Source organism: Phyllobates terribilis, unplaced genomic scaffold, assembly GCF_046119375.1.
Source record: "Phyllobates terribilis strain yellow unplaced genomic scaffold, ASM4611937v1 Scaffold_2__4_contigs__length_985480577, whole genome shotgun sequence".
NCBI lineage: Eukaryota > Metazoa > Chordata > Amphibia > Anura > Dendrobatidae > Phyllobates > Phyllobates terribilis.
This window is the reverse complement of record NW_027362762.1, coordinates 760,210,858-760,234,307: the sequence shown is the minus strand read 5'-3', so window position 1 is coordinate 760,234,307 and position 23,450 is coordinate 760,210,858. Positions and strand designations below refer to the sequence as shown.

Genomic DNA, 23,450 nt, shown 5'->3' with positions numbered 1-23,450 from the left:
GACCTCCATGTCATTTCCAAGGGGCATTGGAGTGCCTCGAAATTTTTGGTAGGCATTGCACTCACTGTATGCCCTATAACTGCGTAGCCGAACCGCTCCTTTTGTTACAGAAACATATCCTACAAGACATATCTGGTTGACTGGCCTGATATTGATGTGAATGTTCCCTGTTCCTCCTGCTCTTTCTCCTTTGCCACTACCTCATCCATCATTTATCACCTGAAGCTTTGTTTTAACGGGAGTCATAGAACTTGGATAGTAGCAGGAAAACATCCATCAATCCTCGGAGGAGGTAGGATATGCGCCAAAACGCTGACCTCCTCAGGCCTAGCCGCTACTACATACATGCGCTTGCATTACAACAAAACAAAGCAGATGCTAACTTCTATCATCCTCATCATGCTCCTCACCTTGGCACTCTCAACTCCCCTGATGGAGAAGCCAGGGCCCACCGGAGGAGTCTGATAGTCCGGTGGGCTCGGCCAATGCTGCCCTAAAGCAGGCCAGGCTAAGAAAAGTGTGGGAAAGGTTAACGGTACAAATAGGGGTGGCTGGGGCCAGATTCCGCCTCCACATGCCTAAAAGGCCCAATTTAAAGTGCAAGCAAGCAAGCAGTATGGTATTGCAGCCTGGGGGTGGGTGGGTGGCAGGGCTGCATACTTGCGCTTGCATTGCAAGGAATGGGAGAGGTACAATTGAACACTGCCCTGGGACAAGGACTTGAATGGGGATAGTTGCAAGTCTGCAACGACAGGTGCAAGGTGGGAGGCATCTTCGCATGTACCATGAACAGGGGTTTGGCATGCACACACTACAGCGGAATAGGCTCTCCTTCCCACTAAATGCACTGGGGAGGGCACAGGTAATGTTTTGGTATACGCGCTTAATCTTATGTATAAGGCACACCAGGACAAATAGGGGCGGCTGGGGACTGAGTATGGATACCTCGCTGCCGAAGCAGCCATGAGGTAGTGGCCAGCTTCGGCCTCCTCTAAACTAAAAGGCCCCATTTCAAGTGCAAGCTAGCAGTATGAATTGCAGTCTGGGGGTGGGTGGGTGGCAGGCTGCACACTTACACTTGCATTAAAAGAAAACATAGCAGATGCTAACTTCTGTCATCATCATCATGCTCCTCACCTTGGCACTCTCAACTCCACCGATGGAGAAGTCAGGGCCCACCGGAGGAGTCTGGTTCTCTGGTGGGCTCGTCCAATGCTGCCTAAAGCAGGCCGGGCTAAGAAAAGTGTGTGGGGGGATGTTCCAAGGAGAAATGGGGGCGGCTGGGGACCGTTTATGGACACCCGACTGCCCCCAGGCGACTGGGGACCGTGTGGACACTCGGCCGCGGGGCGGCTGGGGACTGAGTATGGATTCCAGGCCGCCAACACAGCCATGACGTGGTGGTCAGATTCCGCCTCCACATGCCTAAAAGGCCCAATTTCAAGTTCAAGCAAGCAAGCAGTATGGTATTGCAGCCTGGGGGTGGGTGGGTGGCAGGCTGCATACTTGCGCTTGAATTGCAAGGAATGGGGGAGGTACAATTGAACACTGCCCTGGGACTATAACTTGCATTGGGATAGTTGCAAGTCTGCATCTTCTGATGCGGCAAGGATCACTTAAGATGGGCACACTTTTAGACAGTGACCTGGGAGTCAGAGATGCTTCCAGGGGTCTTCCTCATGCTGTTCCCATGTCTTTTCAGCACTTTATGCATGTGTCACACAGCACATGGCCAGATAAGGTTGTAAAATGTTAAAATGACATTTCCCGGTGAATGCATTTGTCATAGTTGAAAGCAACACAAAAGTGCAAAAACGCATAAAAAATGCTACTTGTGAACATAGCCGAAGGTGTGGAGGAGTATTTTTGTTTTTGGTCATTTATTTTAACTTATACACAAGTCTTTTCCCTGGAAAGGATGTTCCTTAACATATTTCACAGGAAAAAAGTTTCACTTTCGTTTTATTGTGAGCCTGTAAAAGTGGCTTAATACCTCTGACCATGTTGTTGACAGCAGTGACCTGGGGGTCAGAAATGCTTCCTGGGGCGATCCCCATGCTGTCCCCATGTCATTTGAGCACTGTCACTATCGTTTTGGGCACTTGTTAGGCTTTTAAAAGACTGCCGGGGGTGCCACCGCAAAAATGCTCAGGTCTCCCATAGACTAACATTGGGCTCGTTGCTCGGGTCGAGCACCCGAGTATCACGGCGAGCTCGGCCCGAGCTTCGAGCACCCGAGCATTTTAGTGCTCGCTCAACACTAGTGAACAAATATGTAGAAATGCCACCAACGACAAGGAGCTACTTCACCGATCAGCCATTGCATTAGGGGTAAGCCAAAATGGTAAAGCAGTTAGTCTTTCACTTTGTAGGTAAAAAACTGATTCAACCACAGAAATGTCTGGCTATTACAATCAAGCCATGTTTATCCCACTAGGAATTTGGTGCAAATCCACACCCACAAATTCCAAATATTAAATACAGATTTTGGCACTGATTTTGCTACTCATTTCACAGCATTTTTACACAGAAAGAGATGATAATGTCTGTAAGGCTATGTGCCCACGTTGCGGACCTGAAGCATATTTTTTACGCTTCTCCCTGGCGGGAAAATCGCATGCGGATATTACATGCGGTTTTCCCGCCAGGTAGAAGCGTTTGTGAGGCGTCCTTGCATGCATTTCCGCATGCGGGTTATCAAGCACTTCTCCAAGCATCACTTGGAAAAGTGCTTGACAACTTGTTCAGAATGGTAAAAAATAAAAAAATAAACTTTATACTCACCTTCTGATGCATTCTCTGCCCCGTCCGGAGTCTTGAGCGGCTCACGCTGTTGTGTGCAGGACCTGCGGTGACGTCATTGAGTCATGTGGTGGGTCACATGACTCAATGACGTGGCAGGTCCTTCAGACAACAGCGCGACGGAGGGAAAACATCAGAAGATAAGTATAAACTTTATTTTATTCTTTTTTTTACAGGTTCTTTGGTACCCAGGTCTGGATGAGAGTCTCCTCTCCTCCAGACTTGGGTACCATCCGCACATTGATTCCGCAGCGCTTCCGCAAAATTAATGAACATGCTGCGGATTTTTGACTGCAGCATATACGCTGCGGAAAAATCCGCAGCATGGGCATTGACATTGCGGAATGCCATTGGGGACCATGGGGTGCGGATCTACATGCGTTTTTCAAGCGTTTACGCTGCGGAAATTCCGCAGCATATACGCTTGAAAAACGCTACGTGGGCACACAGCCTAAAGCATCTGATTGTTCTTTATAAGTAAAAACAAAAAACATATTATGCAGCTTTAAAAATCACCAAAACTGCAACACTTCTGCTATGTGTGAACTTGGCCTTTGTGTCCTAACTGCTCAGAAGCTTTATTGATGTGTATAGTTTCCAGTTCATGACCTATAAATGCTCCAATAGTCACAGCTCTCAATATTCTTTTAATGGGGTAAACATTACAATGCAAATTCTTGAGAGTCCTATGATTTGATGGCATTATGACTGTCAGTCTGCATCCTTTGGTTCAGTGTGACAGTCATTTTCCACTGATTCATCGTCAGCCTCTATGTCATGAAAATCTGGCACTTCATTGGATATGTGGATTTCAATTGTGCTAGCTTCAGAACCTAGCAAAACAAAAGAGACCCATATTCAGACACCCATCATTTCATTTATTCTTTATATTTATGCCATCTGCTTTCCCATTTGTTCATACAAAAAAGGGATATGCCTGTTTAAAGCAATTTTACATTGTGAGCAGGTTTTTGCAATGAAACCTGAGATCAGCATGATGTAGGGGCCGAAAGCTTGATTCCAGCGTTGTTTCACTTACTGAACTTTTTGCAGCAGTTTTAATTGAATCCCTGTTTTTTCTGTTGTAGATGTAGCAGTGCTATGAATCTTGAGCTCTGCATTATCCCAACCACACACCTGATTGGCAGCTGCATTTTCAGCAAGCTGCCTATCAGTGTTGGGGGTGGGGTTACAAAGATTAGATGGACTGCCTTGCACGTGAGATCTAGTCCTCTAGTGAAAACCTCCTGCTCATAAAACACTGATTGTATTGAAACCACAACAAACAGAAAAGTAATCGATTACATCCCTGGAATCAGGCTTTCTTGCCTCATATTATACTGCGCTCAGATTAAATAGCAAAAACCTTCTGACAGATTCCCTTTAAATTAAAACTTGTGATTATTTTAAACTTTCTCTCTGATGCAGATCTTCTTTTTACAGGTCAGTTTTATACAGAATACAAAAATATCTCATAATCAAGCCTCATTCAGAATAAAAGAAATTTACAGTAAAACAAAAAATGTGTTTTTTTTTAAAGGTGAATCAGTGATCTGATTCATGCTGCCCAAACCGTGGCCAGAATGAATACGATCATGTCTGCACCATTACAACCAGGTATGTTTTTCTCTGAATTGCTCAGGTGTTTCAGAAAAAAATATACTTTAAAGATCTGGTCAGGAACCATAGCCAGAGACCAGACTACCCCAGCTCAGTCCTCAGCCGGCTCTTCCCAGCACTGCTGTGGATGATTACAGATCTCTCCCTGTATACACATGAGAGATCCATCAATCACCTGCAACAGCACTGGGAAGAGCTGATCTTTAAGGTATATTTTATCTGAAACAAGTCTCAGAGAAAAATATACCTGCAATTGTGCAGCCGAGCTCTGATTCATGCTGCTTGTGGCTTTGGCAGCATGAATCAGATAACAGGTTTCCTTTAAAGATATAGCTACACCAATATAAAATATATATATATATATATATTTCAGAGCACAAACGGCCCTTTTCCCTACAGCCAAAAACAATTCAGCTCTTACAGGCAAAATGTTACAATTTTTTTTTAGGAAAGCAGAAGACATTAAATTTCCATGCATCTAACACAATTGGGACAAAGGCTGGTAATGCTGTAAAACAGTAAAATAAGCATGATTTCCTTGTATCCTGTGCAGCTGCAGTGCTGCCCATTCACTGCCCCCAACCAGTCTTTGTTTAGGCCTCAGTGTCCTAATGCCTACAGCCGAGGCTGGTGATTGGCTGCTTGATCATGTGTTGTAAATGGGACGTCACCGCTACAACCAGCAAACAAGGAGCATCGGGGAGCAGCGTTGAGGCAGCGCAGGAGTGGCAGGGGATTCTACAAGTATGCAATGCCTATTTTAATATTTTACGGCATTACCAGTCTTTACCCCAATTTTGTTCTATCTCAGACAACACCTTTAAGTGGAATTGTCCTTGCAAAAGAGAAACACAATAGCTACTGGGTCGTAACCCAGACATACTGCAAATGTCAGCAAAATTAGTTGGGCAAAATGCTTTGTAAATATATACAATAAATAAAAGGCATCAAGGTATTTTCAAAAATATTTATTGTAAATGTTACAAATGTCATTTCTAATATATACCGCAGTCTATTCCAACAATATTTTGAAAGGTATGAATTCATTTTCTACATAGATTAAGGAATAATAAAAAAAAGTCAGGGTACATAGTGTGCGGTACAGCACAGCATCATGTTTAATGGAAATATATATTTTTGGTTTGCAATTCAACATGAGCCATTTAAGTGACATCTGGGACTAAAACAGATGCTATTAAGGGAATCTGTCAGCAGGTTTATGCTACTTAATATGAGAGCAGCATAATATAGGGCAAGTAAGCCTGATCCCAGGGATGTGTCATTTATTAGGCAGTGTGCTGTAGTTTCATTACAATCAGTGTTTTATCAGCAGGAGGTCATAGAGGTCCAGGTCTCATGTGCAGGCCAGTCAAGCGAATCTGTATAACCCCGCCCCCACCACTGATTGGTAGCTTGCTGACAATGCACAGTGTACACAGGAGGCTACCAATCAGTGGTGTGGGCGGGGTTATACAGAGGCATCATTCTGACCACTGCTACATGTACAACAGCGAAAACAGGGATTCTGTCCAAACTACACCAAGCAGTCCAGTAAGTGATACATCGCTGAAATCAGGCTCTCTGCTGCTCTCAGATTACACAGCAAAAACCTGCTCCAATATTCCCTTTAAAGGGGCTTTCCCATCCCTTAAAGTGATGGTACATTGCTAGGATTTACTTTATGATATGTGATTGGTGAAGGTCTAATTAATCCTGAGAATAAAGGTGAAGCAGTGCTACTGTAGTTTAAATGGCACCATGCAGCAGTTCGCTATACATCTAGGTAATGAGGTCTGCTCTGCGAAGACAAAATAGAGAGATGGAAGCAGCACTACACTGGCGCAGTCACCTCTTCATTATCATAATCAGTGGAGGTTCCGGACATCATATCCCCACCTATCATAACAATAACGGTAAAGTCGCATGATGAATAAAAAATGTTATATAGTGTTTGTCATCCACATCCTGGTTCCCCATCGAGGTGCCCGGTGCAGGAACATAACCCTACAGGAAATATTGCAATTTCATAATAATTATGCTGCGTAAAAGCAATGACATAGCTATGTGTGATGCATGAAATCAGGATCTAGACAAGGGTTAAACAGAGTAGGTGGCCTATGGATCCATAAAGGGGGTAAGCGGGTGAAATTTAGATTCCTTTTATAGCAATGAGATGCTGATAATACCTAATAAAATAATACTGTAGGACAGTACAATGGGTGCTTCTAGTTAGGACATAGGTGAGTGGGTGCCCGGTGTACTATAAGAGAGAAGAAACAAGGAGTGGACCCTACTACAGACCATGGCAAAATGCACATGTATGGAGAGGATGGAGCAATATGGAGTGTGTATTACAGATAAGAACACAGGAATTGTTAACAAAAGGGTTCAATGGGAGAAAGTGAAGAATTATCCAACCATCAGCAATGATGCTCAACCTCAGGGCTCAGGGGAGATGGGGGGACACATCTGAATCCCCTGCTTTGGGTTTGTCCCACCCTTGTATCAAGAGATTTCCAAGTAGATAGCTCGAGTTGCAAAAGTGTCAGAGAATAAAAATATACAAATTCTATATTCTGTTAATCTAATGCTCTAAATCATTTTGCAGTCACTAAAATACAAACCTTTCTTATTTTTGTATTTATTCAAATACACTTCTTCCCAGAACTTGTGATGGGACAGAAATCTATGTTAGCACAGCTTTTACTATTATGGGATGTCATGGAAAAACTGACATTAGAAAAGCAAACAATGGCGCAGCCAACTTTCTCCTTCATGTCTCGCTCCGCACACAGCTTCCATCAGCTAAATAAACAGCAGTGTCCTGGAGTGAGTGGGATAAATGACTGTCATTTTCAGTTCTTTCTAAATGAGATGGAGAACATGCATGTAGACCACATATTGCCCTATGTGCTAAATCTACAGCAAGTATCAGCTCTCAGCAAGAAGAAACAGAGAATTAAAGTCGTGTATTTTTAGGTAACGAAAACGTTTTCCAAATGATGAATTTACCTTTTCCATAGTAAAGCTGTTTTATTAAAGGTGTCATCCAGGACTATTTTCTTTTTTTCTTTTGGGCCTAAGAATTTACAGGCACGTAGTTGTCAACTACCTGCCTCCGATCTTTGCTGACTCAGAGCGGTCACGGACCACTCCTGCCAGTGATTCTGCGTCTTCCAGTAATATGATGCTCACAGAGCAGCTTCTTCTCTTCTGCTCTGTTTAAGGGGTGTGACTGCTTACATTATGCTCATTGACAGTCAGCTCCCCGCGGCAAAACTGTGGGGAGCCTGCTGTCAATCAGCATTATGGCGGCAAATTTTCGCCATACCCCAGTCCATGCCCCGTTACCATATCTTTCTCCCCCAGCAAGAGGAATTGTCAGAGGGGCACTGGCAGTGAGGGAAATTCAGTAGATGCCTGAGACTGCAGGGCGCAGGCCCAAATTCAGGACTGTCCGCTGTATCCGGGATGGTTGGGACTAGAGATGAGCGGATGGATTCCTGGGTCTCTGGTCCAGCGTCCAGATCAGTGACACCTGGCAGCTGGACAGGAGGCCGTGAATCTCTCACCATCCATCGTTCCCGGCGTGGCTTTTGATCACCTAGGGTCGGCAGGATGTCATTTGTGCGTCCTGCTCATCTCTCGTTGGGACCTGTGGGATATTTCCTGTTCCTTGATTCACAGTCGGAGCCGCCAGAACTTTCTCATCTTCATGTGACACGGGCGCCGATGGGTGAGACTAGTGACGCCCTTCCGCTGCGGACATTTTAAATGCCGCTGTCAGAGTTTGACAGCGGTATTTAACATGTTAACAGCCATGGGTGAATCGTGATTCCACCTGCGGTTGTTAGGGGCACAATGGCAGCTGATCAGATCAGCTGTCATGTCCCCAGAAAGGTGCGGGCTCGGCGTCGGAGCCCGCACCAAAAGGAAGAGACCTGACATGTGCCGTACATGTACGGCACATGTCGTGAAGAGGTTAGTAAACAATTAAAGTTATGGGGGAGAAATATATATAGCTGTACATTGTACACACATACATTTTTCACAGGATTTGTCACCAGAAAGGTCATGTGTGGTTTTGCACATTTTCCACAGCACCCTGTACCTGAGCCTCCATAGGACCTGCAGTTACAGAGAGAGAAGTTACCAGCAGAGTTGAACTGGGTGTGCTAGGACCCAGCAGCTCTGCTCTGCCAGGCAGGCGACCATGTCATCCCCTAATCTCTATCACTGAGCAAATAAAAACTATCACCCCCAGCAGCATCTGCTGTGTGCTGCTTCCCCTGAGTCTCTTCTTCACTGCTGCTGTAAGGGGGAAGACCGGGGTGTAAGTACTTTCAGAGCAAGGGATCCGGAACTGCCGGGGCCGTGCCTCTGGTTACAGGGGGAAGACAGACTGCGAGCACAGGAGTCAGGTGACTGGGAAGCTGGGGGTGTGTCCAGAGTGAGAGCTGAGAGGTCAGGTGACCGGGGAACTGGTGGCCTGGCTAGAGAGAGGAAGAGACAAGGTCGTTGGCATGGAAAAGCGGAGCTGGGTCCTGCTCAGCAGAGCAGTGTGAGAGGGTCCAGGCTCCTGGCTACAGTACTTGGAGCAAGATCCAAGTGCAGTGGACTGGAGGAGTCAAGCCGACTAGAGGGAGAAGAGACGCACGGTCCGTGGAGCCGGGCACATGAGGTGCCGTGTTATGGACTAGGGGCTCAGTGGGTAAAACCGGAGACGGCCCGCTGCCGCCAGAAGACGGAGCATTGTTTGGGCGGGGACGCCTGAAAAGAATCAACACCGGCATCAGCTGGCAACTGCCTTGTGAGGAGCAAGAGTCAGCTAAGTGAAAAAACTGTTGATTACAACAGGTTCGACTCTGCTACATCTAGTTAAACTGTGAACTGTCAGTAATAGACTTTTACCTGCTACTTCCCTTGTTTTTCCCCCATATTTTCCCCTGTTACTCCCTGCGTGGAGGTTGACCCTGTTATCATAAACCTCCCCTGTTTATTAACCCCGTATTGGCTGCTCTGTGTTTCTGTGTCCCTGCATCTAAAGTACCCGTGTTACACTGTGTCTGCTGCAGATACACGGGGCCCCTGAGGAGCAGACATAGGGCTGTATCACCGCTCCTCTCCTGCACTCAGGCACACAGAGCTGACTGCTGATTCCAATTACCTCACAGGACATAGGCTGGAGGCCGCGCTCTGCAGGATGGATCACTGCTCCTGTGAAGTTCATAGGAAGGTGAGTGCGAGGGGGTGTGGCCCGAAGCTAGAGGGGGAGTGAACCAAAGCTACAGGGGGCGTGGTGGCTACTTTTCACTGCTGTGCGTGCGGGACAAGTAGATCCCGGCTGTGACAACGGGGCAAAGTCTCAAAACCGGGACTGTCCCGCTGTATACGGGACGTTTAGGAGCTATGTGTATGGATACATCAAGGTTGTAGATTGGGAATGTGCCGAGAAGTAATTCAACCCAGCTGTCACATAGGAGAGAAACACTTCCTGGTGCAGAAGAAAGAAAAAGCAGAGGTCTGGAGAAAAAAGTCTAAAATTTTACATGATCGTATGTCATTTTAATTGATAAAATTGTGTATTCTGCTAATCCTACTAAACAATAGAAGGTCACAGAGATAAGCCAAGGTTCTCTGTAAAAAAAAGAAACCTCTACCTTACAAGAAATACAAGTAATAATTTGGGAGTTACATGGACTATGTTATATATTTTTCTATACTTGACAATGAGGAATACGGTGGTTCTGAGTCCACGCTGCCCAAAGTTCAAAAGATACGATCACACACGAGGATAAAGCATGAATGCGGTTTATTGTGTCAACGCATTTCAAGGTTTCCAAGTCTCTTCATCAGGACCAAACCACTGCCATTTTTCTGGTTTCGTGCAAATTGAATCCAACATTTTTGGGCACAATGATAACCCGATTTTGATTCAATAACAATTTTTTTCCCCATCTATAGTTATTATTCTTTCAATTTTTTTTAGTTTTGATTGCAATATAGATCAAAAGAGAAGATTACATTTTTTCAGATCTTTTTTTATTTTTTTCTTTGATGTTTAATAGATGATTGTGTGACCATCTTTTCTAAGTTGCTTTTAACAGCATCTATAAATATACTTTACAGCAGCCACATGGAGAAATAGAAGAAATCGTATAGAGATGACTCATTGACTTCTATGCGCAGTGGTCATTGCGCTCGGAAAGAAGGTGAGTAATGGCCATCAATTATTGTGAATGTTGGATCTTGTTGGATGGACATATAGGTTATACCTTTTGTTGTAATTATGAATTGTTTCAACATAGAAAATGACATGAAAAATGTAAAAAAAAATTCCTAAAGCAACGTTTAACAAAAAACTTGACGTAATATGAATTGGTCACATTCAGGTGCCATGCCCTTAATCGAGAAATTGATGAGATTTTCATTACCATGCGGTCTTTGGACATTACAAATGTATTAGTGTTGCTAATTATATTATAGCGAGCCAGTGATTGGGAGAATGTAAAATTGCAAGTGAGGTATGAGAAGTTTAATATGCAGTGGTCCAAGCCAAAATGACTTTCTTCTTGGGTGTACAGGTTAGAAATTCACATGTTTTTAATATATTTTTGGTCTTAAACATTTCATATTATTATTCATCTGACAATAAGTAGGTGAGATAATCAAATAGCTGGGAATGACTGATAACTACCATCCTTGGTAAATTGGAGAATTTCTGGTTATTCTCTCAGCTATAGTCCCATTACCTTCAGACAGCATGCTTAGTGCTTCGTCAGTCTGGTGGCTATTCCCCAATTCAGCCTTGTTTGGGTCTTGGATGTACCCAGGATAATTCAGGAAGGAACCCATCACGCCATTACGTGTGGACTCTACAGCAGATGAGCTGGTCAGAGGCTCCCATGGGATTTCTTTTTGCTGACCCCTGAAGCTAATGCTCCAACCCGTCCATCCATAAAATGCCAGTGTAAACAGGAATCCCTGCATGGGATTCAGTATGCCCTAAAAATGAGTTGTTCAGAGATTATGCGTAATTGTGACATCACATAAAACACAAGCCATACATGTGTACCCAAAATTGTAAATGGTGCCGTATGTGAGTACATCTTTTACTACAAAGACAATGACATTTTTTGATTTGTGGTGGCCATTTTCGTAAAACCCACAACACCATCCACAGCCATATTAGCTTTCATTTTTGTATTAGCTTCTTAGATTCTGATGCTCACTTGTCATTTTTGTCAGCATGTTCAATCAATAAAACAGTGTCATTTCTCCAGGATCTTAATTCTAAGTAATAAACAATAATTTGTTTTGCCAAATTTGCAAAAAATGGCCACCACAACAACGCTGAACAAAATTCCTTTCATGATCTTATTCACACATCAGTACTTGGTCAGTCAAAATTAGGAATGGGATCTACAGAGAGAAAAACTATAACTGAAAAATTCACAAATGTTCTGTATTTTGGAGCTATTCCTGGTGTTGGTTTACAATTGCTGAGGAATTAATGACCACAAAGTATGGACACGTGAATAAAGTCTATCTCTGTAAGATCAAAATGACAGCTTACTGACCCATACAAGTAAATGAGGCTATTTCCACATCAAATTTTTTTCTTTGACTCATGCATATTTTATTTTGATCCATTTTTTGGCAGATCAGACTTGACCTTTTAAAGAGAATCTGTCAGAAGTATCAACCCTCCTAAGCCGTCTATATGTTCATGCAGGTCATAGAAAGTTGAATAAAATGGTACCTTGATATCTGTTACCCGATGTCTTCTTCCCGAGAAATCCATATTTGTCATATATGTAAATGAGTTGTTAGGATCTATGGACCGGACATAGATCTCCCTAAGGAGGCGTTACCAGTGTGAGACATGTAATGACTGACACTTAGTTTTCATAATCACACACAGCTCTGCAGTGAGATCAGAACTAACACAGTGCATCAGAGCTAACGCAGTACAGCAGAAGTGAACTTTATCTCATTACACACATTTGCAGCAGCAGCTTTGCTGCAGAGGTGTGCGTAGTTATAACTAATACGGCACAGCAGAAAAGAAACTGGTCTCATTGCAATCACATTTTCAGTGAAGTCAGCTCTGCAGTACTTCCTATCCCTCCACACTAACTGCCAGCACTATGAGAGGACATCTGCAGTGCTGATGTGTTAGTACAACAGATACAAAATGTGTCTCATTACTGTTAGCTCTGCTGTACTGCGTTAGCTCTGATGTACTGTGTTAGTTCTGATCTCACTACAGAGCTGTGTGTGATTATGAAAACAAAGTGTTAGTCATTACATGTCTCACACTCTTAACTCACCTTTTCATCTAAAATAATCTCTGGAGGCAGATTCACATGCAGATCAGAGTCTGGCTCCTAGTCCTGAACAGCTCATTTACATATAAGAAAAGCATGGATTTCTCTGGAATAAGACATCAGATTGCAGATATGAAAATATCATTTTCTTCATTTTTCTATGACCTGTATGCCCCTGTAGATGACTTAGGAGGGTTGATCCTACTGACATATTCCCTCTAAGTCTATGGGAGTGAGAAAAAAAAAGCAGAGTACACACTAAAGTCTTATGTGTGCTATTTTCACTGATTTGTTTTACAATTATACAAAATCAGAGACAATTGAGTAAATCTAGCCTAAAAATATAGAGCAACCTATTCCCAAATTGCACAACTACAGATAATTCCAAAAATGAACACCTGTATTGTATAAAATCATTAAAAGACATGGAAAAGGAAAACAAAATCCAACAGGTGGGATAATATTAATGGCACACAAGTATATCAACGATACATAAAAGGTGCGTTTCGCCACTGCAGGCCTTAACGATGGAAAGCCCGCAGTGGTGAAACGCTCGTCGGGAATCCGGTGTGGGGCACAAGTAGTTCGGCGGTAAGCATACTGTATTTGATTCTATAATTTTGGTTTGATCTTTTTGGCTTCATTTATTGTACTCCCTCAACCCTAGGTGCTTTCTTCTGTTTTTCACGAGCTCTATGTACATTCTGTACGGTCGCACTTTTATGCACTGTCACTTTGTATAACCTATCTGCTAGAGACTTGATTCTTGATCTAATTTTTGCACTGTCACTTTATTTTACTGTCCCTTGTTATTTGGTACATCCAGTAATATACTGTACAATATATTCAAGGTCTTAAGTTTCCAGATAGCATATTTATCTATGATTCATAGAGAAATCAGCATTATATTTGTAGCACTGTCTAGGCTGTTTCTATCTATTACATGCGAGCTATTTATTTATTGTCTACTCTACTGGTAGTCCTTATTATCACTATGATAAAATATTTAATTCACAAATACCATTTACTTCCTTTTATGTATCATTGATATACTTGTGTTCTATTAATGTTATCCCACCTGTTGGATTTTGTTTTCCTTTTCCATGTCTTTTAATGATATTATACAATAAAGGTGTTAATTTTTGGAATTATCTGTTGTTGTGCAATTTGTGTATAGTTTGCTCTGATTTTGTGGGTGCACAGCCATTTATTCTATCATTTTGATCTGATGCTAATGTAAAAATATAGAGGTCAGAGATTGCGTATATCAAAATAATGTAATACTGTTCGAATATTTCTAACCGCTAAGATACCTTGATACAGGGCTAAGTTTACCCATTTGTAGCTCCTTATTATTAAGTTTCTAGATAAATTACTAAATATAGAACAGTTACATCCCCAGAAGACATAGAAGATATTTCATTAGGCACAGAGAGTGGAAGCTGATTGAGTTCATGGCCGGCTTACCATGATGAACCATGTGATAAGTGCTGCATTCCTCACATTCTTCAGCTGATCTCCATTTATGTCTGGCTGCATTTCCAGATAGAACAAAAGGCTTTCATTGATTATATTGGACAACCAACTGATAAAAAGATGAAACAGATATTAGCGTCAGCTGTGATGTACCACATATTAGTCACTCTCTCTCCTGAGCTAATGACTGTATGACAATATGTGCAATAAAATTATACAACCACAACCCCATGTGCTCAGCCACCCGCAACATGTGATCTCGCCCTTAAAAAATTTCAAAAAACCTTATGATTTTGATAAATTGCCCATTAGGTGCTGCCTGTAAATTCTTAAAATTTGAATACATTTGCTCCAAAACATTTTTTTAATTCTTCTTCATTTTAAGGGTGGGTCTATATCACGATATAGTGTCTCTGTTTAAAGTCCTGAAAAAACAGGATTTAGGCATATCCGACATTGACTTTAACGAAGCAGACGGAGTCACTTTGTGCTCTGTTTGACCTCATTTTTGTCAGTTTCCGCCTTTTTGAGTCGGGCACAAAAAACGCATGTGATGGGAACCCGACCTAACACAAAACAGAAAATCATTACCATATCATGAACACCAGCATAATCTTGAAAAAGCGTATCTGAATTTCAGTTCCCAGACGTCTTTCATTTTCTGTGTATATTCCTTGTCTTCCTTTTAATAATGTGGCAACTGTTAAAAAAATAAAAAGTATGTTAAAAACAGATTTCTGCACATTACTTGCGAGTTCACGGTAGAAACTAGATATTTAGAGAAGACAGCAGAACAATTTTGACTTTTGTGAAAAAAAGTTCCTGACTACTTTGTAATGCATTGTATCAAGAAAACTTCGGCACTCCAATAATTATGCTTGAAAAAGTTTTAAATTTTTATTCACATGTGCCCCTTGTTTCACAAAACAGGGCGTAAGCCCAAAATAATAATAAAGCAGACCAAAGTTTCGACCTTTAGGACGGTCTTTCTCAGGGTCATCACTAGGCATAAACAAACGAATAATTAATGCGAAAATCCATATAAATTGAATTCCATTATACAATGTGTGAACAACAGGAGAGCGAAAATACATGAATATAATAAAGTCTATATATAGTATGCACCAAAATTTGGGTCTATTGTTCAATAGAATAGATAATATCAGAAGAAGCTAAGCTTTATAGGAAAAACGCTATGTGGCTCAAATTTATATGCTTGTGGATCTATACCTCATGGGAGGCCAAAGGGTTTACCAATACATTAACTGGAACTAATTGTACACAAAATGAGGTTTATATTACCAGTTTGAGAATGCTGTCTCACTCAGAGTTAGAGAGCTGGAAGTTTCCTATGTGACACAAAAATAGGAATTATATTCTCAAGACAGCATATAAGGTCAGCAATGGCTAGTATATATATATATATATATATATATATATATATATATATATATATATAAACACTCCCGGTCCCATTCATTCATTAGTGGTATCATACATGTGCCTGGGGTGAGGGTGGATAAGGCTGCACGTGCTGTGGGGGAGTGTGGAATGCTAATTCCTTTTATATCCAGTCCCACAGTCTCATTGGTGGTTCTGGTGGAGGCGCATTCTGCGAGAACAGAGCGCGCTATACTATTGCCTTGAGGATCTACAGGTCCTTCAGATCACGTGTGTCGCGACTTCCTGGCACATGACTCGTGACTTCCGGGAGCAGTGGAACGCATATGCGTTCCATAGCGTCCGCTACTACGTAGCGTTATACTGCAAGGGGGAAAGACTGAGTCACCAATGTAGTGTGCAGGTGCGTGCACAGTGATTAAAGGGGAAGGGAATCTACCATCAAGGTGCACAGAAAATAGTAGTTATCCATTAATAAATAAATATTCAAGGTTCATAAGCTATTTTTCTCATCTGTTTTCTCCTCTCTTTCATATTTAGGTCACCCATTAATACTACCAGTGTCCCATCTCACTGCACTCCAGGATGCCTGGCTAATAGCGGATTTTCACTCCCTCATTCATAAAGGACCACACTTTCTCCGTTTATTAATGGATAACTACTATTTTCTGTGCACCTTGATGGTAGATTCCCTTCCCCTTTAATCACTGTGCACGCACCTGCACACTACATTGGTGACTCAGTCTTTCCCCCTTGCAGTATAACGCTACATAGTAGCGGACGCTATGGAACGCATATGCGTTCCACTGCTCCCGGAAGTCACGAGTCATGTGCCAGGAAGTCGCGACACACGTGATCTGAAGGACCTGTAGATCCTCAAGGCAATAGTATAGCGCGCTCTGTTCTCGCAGAATGCGCCTCCACCAGAACCACCAATGAGACTGTGGGACTGGATATAAAAGGAATTAGCATTCCACACTCCCCCACAGCACGTGCAGCCTTATCCACCCTCACCCCAGGCACATGTATGATACCACTAATGAATGAATGGGACCGTGAGTGTTTATATATATATATATATATATATATATATACTAGCCATTGCTGACCTTATATGCTGTCTTGAGAATATAATTCCTATTTTTGTGTCACATAGGAAACTTCCAGCTCTCTAACTCTGAGTGAGACAGCATTCTCAAACTGGTAATATAAACCTCATTTTGTGTACAATTAGTTCCAGTTAATGTATTGGTAAACCCTTTGGCCTCCCATGAGGTATAGATCCACAAGCATATAAATTTGAGCCACATAGCGTTTTTCCTATAAAGCTTAGCTTCTTCTGATATTATCTATTCTATTGAACAATAGACCCAAATTTTGGTGCATACTATATATAGACTTTATTATATTCATGTATTTTCGCTCTCCTGTTGTTCACACATTGTATAATGGAATTCAATTTATATGGATTTTCGCATTAATTATTTGTTTGTTTATGCCTAGTGATGACCCTGAGAAAGACCGTCCTAAAGGTCGAAACGTTGGTCTGCTTTATTATTATTTTGGGCTTACGCCCTGTTTTGTGAAACAAGGGGCACATGTGAATAAAAATTTAAAACTTTTTCAAGCATAATTATTGAAGTGTGTAGATTGGGAGGAAGAAGGCACTATTAGGCCGCTCACTATGGTGGCTGCGAATTTGTAGACAGGGAACCGATGCCTGTCCGTATGGATGTATTGTAGATTTAGAGTTTTTTTAGAATTGCGCCAGCGATAGTGGAATGGATTAGGGAGACGGGGTAATTAGTTAAAATTCCTTTATTGGGTTACAAGTTATTAAAATGTGTAAAATTGGAATAGAATAGGATATAAGATAGTCCGTAAGAAGTACACTAGGTCCGGGTGTGTACAGTAAATATTCAATAAATAAAATAAAATAAAATAAATAGAGTTCATAGATTTCAATAGGTGAATATCAGTTCAATAGGCCAGTAGGTAGTTCAATGGAAATGGGTCAGTACTGGCATATGAACCCGATTTTCCTTGATGGAGGTATTGGTGCGGAGACCGTGGTCAGACGTGGTGATCGTTCCTCAGCGTAGTGGGGTTTTTTGGCTTCTTTTTGGATTCAGCTAGGGAGAAGGGGGGGGGGGAAATATATAATGGGAGTAAGATGATTCTTTTAGTATAGAGTTGTGCATACAGTTTGGTGATCAGGGGTGTGATCACGTACCTTCTGCCGGATGTGATTGGCCCACTTTTTTTTCGTTGATCCTGTCTGTGGGGCCTGTGGGGCCTGTAGACTTCACAGTGTATTAGTCATATTCAACCGCTGTGTCAGATTCAAACATGGCCAACCATTAAGCCCCTTGGCTTACCTATGGCACAACCACCCAGTGTAAGTACTCCTCGCACTACAGTAACCCCTCTGTGTTTGTTTTGCATCACTCTGTGACCACCTCCATTGCTCAGTTTAGTTCAGCCCCTCAGGACGCTAACCTCAATCGCAGCCGCCACGTGCAGCTCAGTCAGTGCCTCCTGCTGCACCCACCACACTCAGACCCAGGTGACTGAGCAAGGACACCCACCCTCTGGACCCATCACAGGTCAGTGAACTTACACACTAAAGCACGTCCAAAAAAGGGCAGGTACCTCACCAAGGTCAGACCCCACTTAAACAGGGTCCCCAGGCAGGACCCAGCTCACCCTGCTTCTTCCTTCTCAGGACATTGGCCATGTTTGAATCTGACACAGCGGTTGAATATGACTAATACACTGTGAAGTCTACAGGCCCCACAGGCCCCACAGACAGGATCAACGAAAAAAAAGTGGGCCAATCACATCCGGCAGAAGGTACGTGATCACACCCCTGATCACCAAACTGTATGCACAACTCTATACTAAAAGAATCATCTTACTCCCATTATATATTTCCCCCCCCCCTTCTCCCTAGCTGAATCCAAAAAGAAGCCAAAAAACCCCACTACGCTGAGGAACGATCACCACGTCTGACCACGGTCTCCGCACCAATACCTCCATCAAGGAAAATCAGGTTCATATGCCAGTACTGACCTATTTCCATTGAACTACCTACTGGCCTATTGAACTGATATTCCATCTATTGAAATCTATGAACTCTATTTATTTTATTTTATTTATTGAATATTTACTGTACACACCCGGACCTAGTGTACTTCTTACGGACTATCTTATATCCTATTCTATTCCAATTTTACACATTTTAATAACTTGTAACCCAATAAAGGAATTTTAACTAATTACCCCTTCTCATAATTATTGGAGTGCCGAAGTTTTCTTGATACAGTACATACATTTTTTCTTCTGAGCACCCACTACAAACAGTGAGCGACCCCTCATTCTTCTGCTACTTTGTAATGCATGTCATTTTAGCTGCATCATATAAACTGCTTATTGGTAAACATTTACTGATCAGTAGTCATTTAAGGGGAACCTGTCATGTGAAAAAACGCTAATAACCTGCAGATATGGGGTTACTGTGCAGGTTAATGGCATTTTGAAATTGCTCGGAGCCCCCACTCTGTTGGGAGGAAATTAACTTTATTCCTCCCGGTAGCGTTCCAGTTTCATTCAGAGGAGAGGCGCCGACGCAGGTTCAGTCGGCTTGGACCCACTGTTCCACGGACCGGACTTACCACGGAGGGGCGTAACTAAGCAGCTACCTTGGTGTTAGCTGGAGCCTCTAGTGGTGTGGTCAGGCTTGTGCGGCAGGTAGCTGCCAGGTACCACTCTAGGGCGGTGTTCGGCAGCAGCAGCTGACCCCCAAAGGGACAGGAAGCTGTAATGACAGATGCTGGCAGGAGTGGCAGGGATACAGGCGGGCACAGCAGGTGCAAGTGAGTGCAGCAGGTATACTGACTGGCACAACTGATTCACAGGCAGGCAGATATGGCAGAAACGGCAGGGATAAAGACAGGCAGATGCTGGCGGGCACGGCTGATATACAGGTAGGCAGGTGCTGATGGGTACGGCTGATATACAGACAGGCAGGCAGGTGCTGGCGGGCACAGCTGATATACAAGCAGGCATGTGCTGGCGGGCACGGCTGATATACAGGAAGGCAGGTGCTGGTGGGTACAGCTGATATACAGGCAGGCAGGTGCTGGCGGGCACAGCTAATATACAAGCAGGCATGTGACGCTCCCCCTGGGCCGTGGGGTACTCGGTGCCGGGCTGGTCGGTGCAGGGGATGTCACAGTGGCAGTGACCCGGTCCCTGACCCAGGGCGGCCAATAAAAAGGGATTTTATAGTTTTTATAGTTTAATGTTCGTGACGCCACCTGTGGTATGCGGCTATATAGAGCCGCCGCTGCGGTGCAGATCCTCTGGAGCTGATGGTGACGCAGCAGAGTTGGTTCAGCTCTCCACAGGTAGAAGTAAGCTCCAGGTCAGTGTAGTGATGATAAATGAGGTAGATGTTGCTGTGCAGTGTAGTGCAGGGGATGGCGCAGATAATAATTCTAGGACACAGTGGGGTGCAGTCTTAAAGGTTTACTCACAGTTTTTAAAGACTCCAGGCTACCAAGGCCAGTGTGTAACCTCCCACGTCGTCCTGCGTTCACCAAGAAAGGAGTTCAGCAGCTCTCAGGTATTTCAGGAGTACTTAAACGGGACCCCATTCTATGTGCCTTCCTCGGTCGTCTTCCTGCGCTGGCTCTCACCCTCCTGCCCTGCGCCTCACAATCAGTGTCCCAAGCCGGTACCCTCGGATCTTGTCGGGTCCCCTGGACCCTCTGTGGTCACCTTTTCGGCGATGTAATTGTGGTGGTTGGCAGCTGCACCTTGCAAGTACAGCAGCCTCCGGTTTCTAGCTGAGCCTTGTAGTTCTCCACTAGTTAGGGGCTGGTCCCCTCTGCGGCCTGATCCCTCCACGTTCCTGCAGATTCGGGCGCAATGGAGCCTTCCCTCTGCTCCCATCCTCTCTTTCTCTCTCCTGGGCCTCTCTTACTAGGCCCCACTCCTCTCAACTCCTGTTCCAAGCACAGGAGCCTGGACCTCCTCCACTGCTCTCCTGAGCAGGACTGGCTACTTCTAGATGGTTCCTTGCTTTCTTATACTCCTACTGAAGTGCTCCCCTAAACTACTTCCTCCACCCACTCCCACTACATGGTTCCACCCTCCAGCTAGGGACCAGGGACTGTGCTCTCCCTTAGGAGCAATCACACCCTTCCCTCTGAAGTGGATTGTAATTGATGCAAGTGTGTGGGTCCCGGGCAGTACTCCATCCTTACCTGAGAGTGGGATACCACACCTCTGGTTGAGATTCAGTACCTCTGTGGCGACTGAACCCACAGGGGCGCCACACATGTGCTGGCGGGCACAGCTGATATACAGGCAGGCAGGTGATAGCGGGCACGGCTGATTTACAGGCAGGCAGTCAGGTGCTGGCAGGCACAGCTGATATACAGGCAGGCAGGTGATAGCGGGCATGGCTGATATGGGGCAGCATGGTGTCTTAGTGGTTAGCACTGCAGCCTTGCAGCACTGGGGTCTTGGGTTCAAATCCCACCAAGGACAACATCTGCAAGGAGTTTGTATGTTCTCCTCGTGTTTGCGTGGGTTTCCTCCGGGTTCTCTGGTTTCCTCCCACATTCCAAAGACTGATAGGGAATGTAGATTGTGATTCCCAATGGGGACAGTGCCGATAATGTCTGTAAAGCGCTGTGGAATTAATTGCGCTATATAAGTGAGTAAAATAAAATAAATAAATATACAGGCAGGCAGCTACTGGCGGGCACGGCAGGCAGGCTGGTGCTGGCGGGCATGGCTGATATACGGACAGGCAGCTGCTGGCAGGCATGGTAGACATACAGGCAGGCAGGTACTGGCAGGTAGGACTCATATACAGGCAGGCAGGGGCTGGCGGGCACGGCTGACATACAGGCTGGCAGGTGCTGGCGGGCAGGACTGATACACAGGACAAGTAAACACAGGACAGACAGGACCAAGTTCACACAGGGTACTTACAATGAAGTAGCGACAACAGATTAGAGATAGGTACTAATTCATACACAACTGGTTAAGGAAGGGTACTGCTTCTGACACAGCGGGTTTAGAAGGAGGGACTGAATCAAACAACAGGTATGGAGGAAAGTACTGATTCAAATACAGCAGAAGTGGCAGCAGGTACAGATTCAAACACTGGAAGATTCAGAGACAGATCAAGATTCTGACATAACAGGAACAGGGAAAGATCCAGACCTAGATACAAACAGGTTAAGAGAAAGGTTCTGGTTCAGACAAGGTCAGACACATGTTCTGGTTCAGAGTTCGAGCCTGGACCACACTGGCCAAGGGAAGTAGGTTCAGACAAGAATAGACACAGGTACAGGTTCATGGTGGGGGATGGGAAGCCATGCAGGGACACAGGCAGTGTAGTTACACACTAGGCGCTCTGTGTACAGTATAGAGAGCTGTAACCGCGCCCCCAGCAATAACTGACAGCTTGCTCATTAGGACCGGCTGTCAGTCAACGCGGGGGGGTGCAGTTACAGCTGCCACTCTCTATACACAAATCGTTGACTGAACCCACGCCGGTATCGCCCCAGTGACTGAATCCAAAACACTACTGGGAGGAATAAAGTTTATTTAGCAGGAGTCTTTTTACCGGCGCCGTTCAAAACATTATTAACCTGCAGATTATTCCCATATCTATAGCATTTTTTCACGTGACAGGTTTCCTTTAATACCGCAAATCGGTTAATGTAATTCCACCTTTAACTACAGTGGGGGAAATAAGTATTTGAGCCCTTGCTGTTTTTGTACATTTGCCCACTGACAAAGATATGAACAGTCTATAATTTTAAGGGTAGGTTAATTTTAACATTGAGAGATAAAATATCCCCCCAAAAAATCAAGAAAATCACATTGTATAAATTAGATACATTTTTTACATTTTGCAGTGAGAAATAAGTATTTGATCCCGCTGGCAAACAACACTTAATACTTGGTGGCAAAACCCTTGTTGGCAAGCACAGCAGTCAGACGTTTTTTGTAGTTGATGATGAGGTTTGTGCACATGTCAGGAGGAATTTTGGTCCACTCCTCTTTGCAGATCATCTCTAAATCACTAAGATTTTGAGGCTGTCTCTTGGCAACTCGGAGCTTCAACTCCCTCCATAAGTTTTCTATGGGATTAAGGTCTGGAGACTGGCTAGGCCACTTCATGATCTTACTGTGCTTCTTTTTGAGCCATTCCTTTGTTGCCTTGGCTGTATGCTTTGGGTCATTTTCTCGCTGGAAGACCCAGCCACGACCCATCAATGCTCTTACTGAGGAAAGGAGGTTTTTGGCCAAAATCTCACAATACATGACCCCATCCATCTTCCCTTCAGTATGGTGCAGTCGTTATGTCCCCTTTGCAGAAAAGCACCCCCAAAGTATAATGTGAGTTCTCTGAGTTACCTAGCAGTGGAAACAGCCATAGCTGCATCCATCATTTGTCAGTCAATTGCGTAATTGTCCTGATGATTGGAGGCAGCGGAGCTGCGCCTCCCTGACAAACCGGCGGTGTGATCTGCGTGATCTCTACAGTGTTATCTTTGACACACATGAATAAAATAAGGCTTATGACATCTTACCTGCTAAAACAGTTCTTCTAAACAGGATCGGATTAGCTACCATTACGAGCAGAAGAGGTGCATAGGTAGTAACATAATGAGGAATTGCATGTTCTAGACCCTCCTCACAACTGGAAAACAAGATGAAACCATTTTAACCCACGTTATTTATGTAGACCCATACATGTCAAAACTTTACTTCAATGTATGCACTAAGCCTTTG

At 43.8% G+C, this 23,450-nt stretch overlaps 1 protein-coding gene across 1 annotated transcript in view; it reads right to left on the bottom strand.

Annotated features, from left to right (window-relative positions):
- Positions 1 to 3,464: 3,464 nt before the first annotated feature.
- The window catches only part of GPR143 (G protein-coupled receptor 143), a 45,308-nt gene continuing 25,322 nt past the window's right edge, over positions 3,465 to 23,450 (bottom strand). The window contains exons 5-9 of the mRNA XM_073667321.1: positions 23,249 to 23,358; positions 14,820 to 14,928; positions 14,220 to 14,337; positions 11,175 to 11,427; positions 3,465 to 3,635 (exon numbers count right to left, since the gene is read on the bottom strand). Coding sequence (XP_073523422.1) covers positions 3,514 to 3,635; positions 11,175 to 11,427; positions 14,220 to 14,337; positions 14,820 to 14,928; positions 23,249 to 23,358 — 712 coding nt within the window. The 3' untranslated portion in view covers positions 3,465 to 3,513. The remainder of the gene's footprint in view (positions 3,636 to 11,174; positions 11,428 to 14,219; positions 14,338 to 14,819; positions 14,929 to 23,248; positions 23,359 to 23,450) is intronic.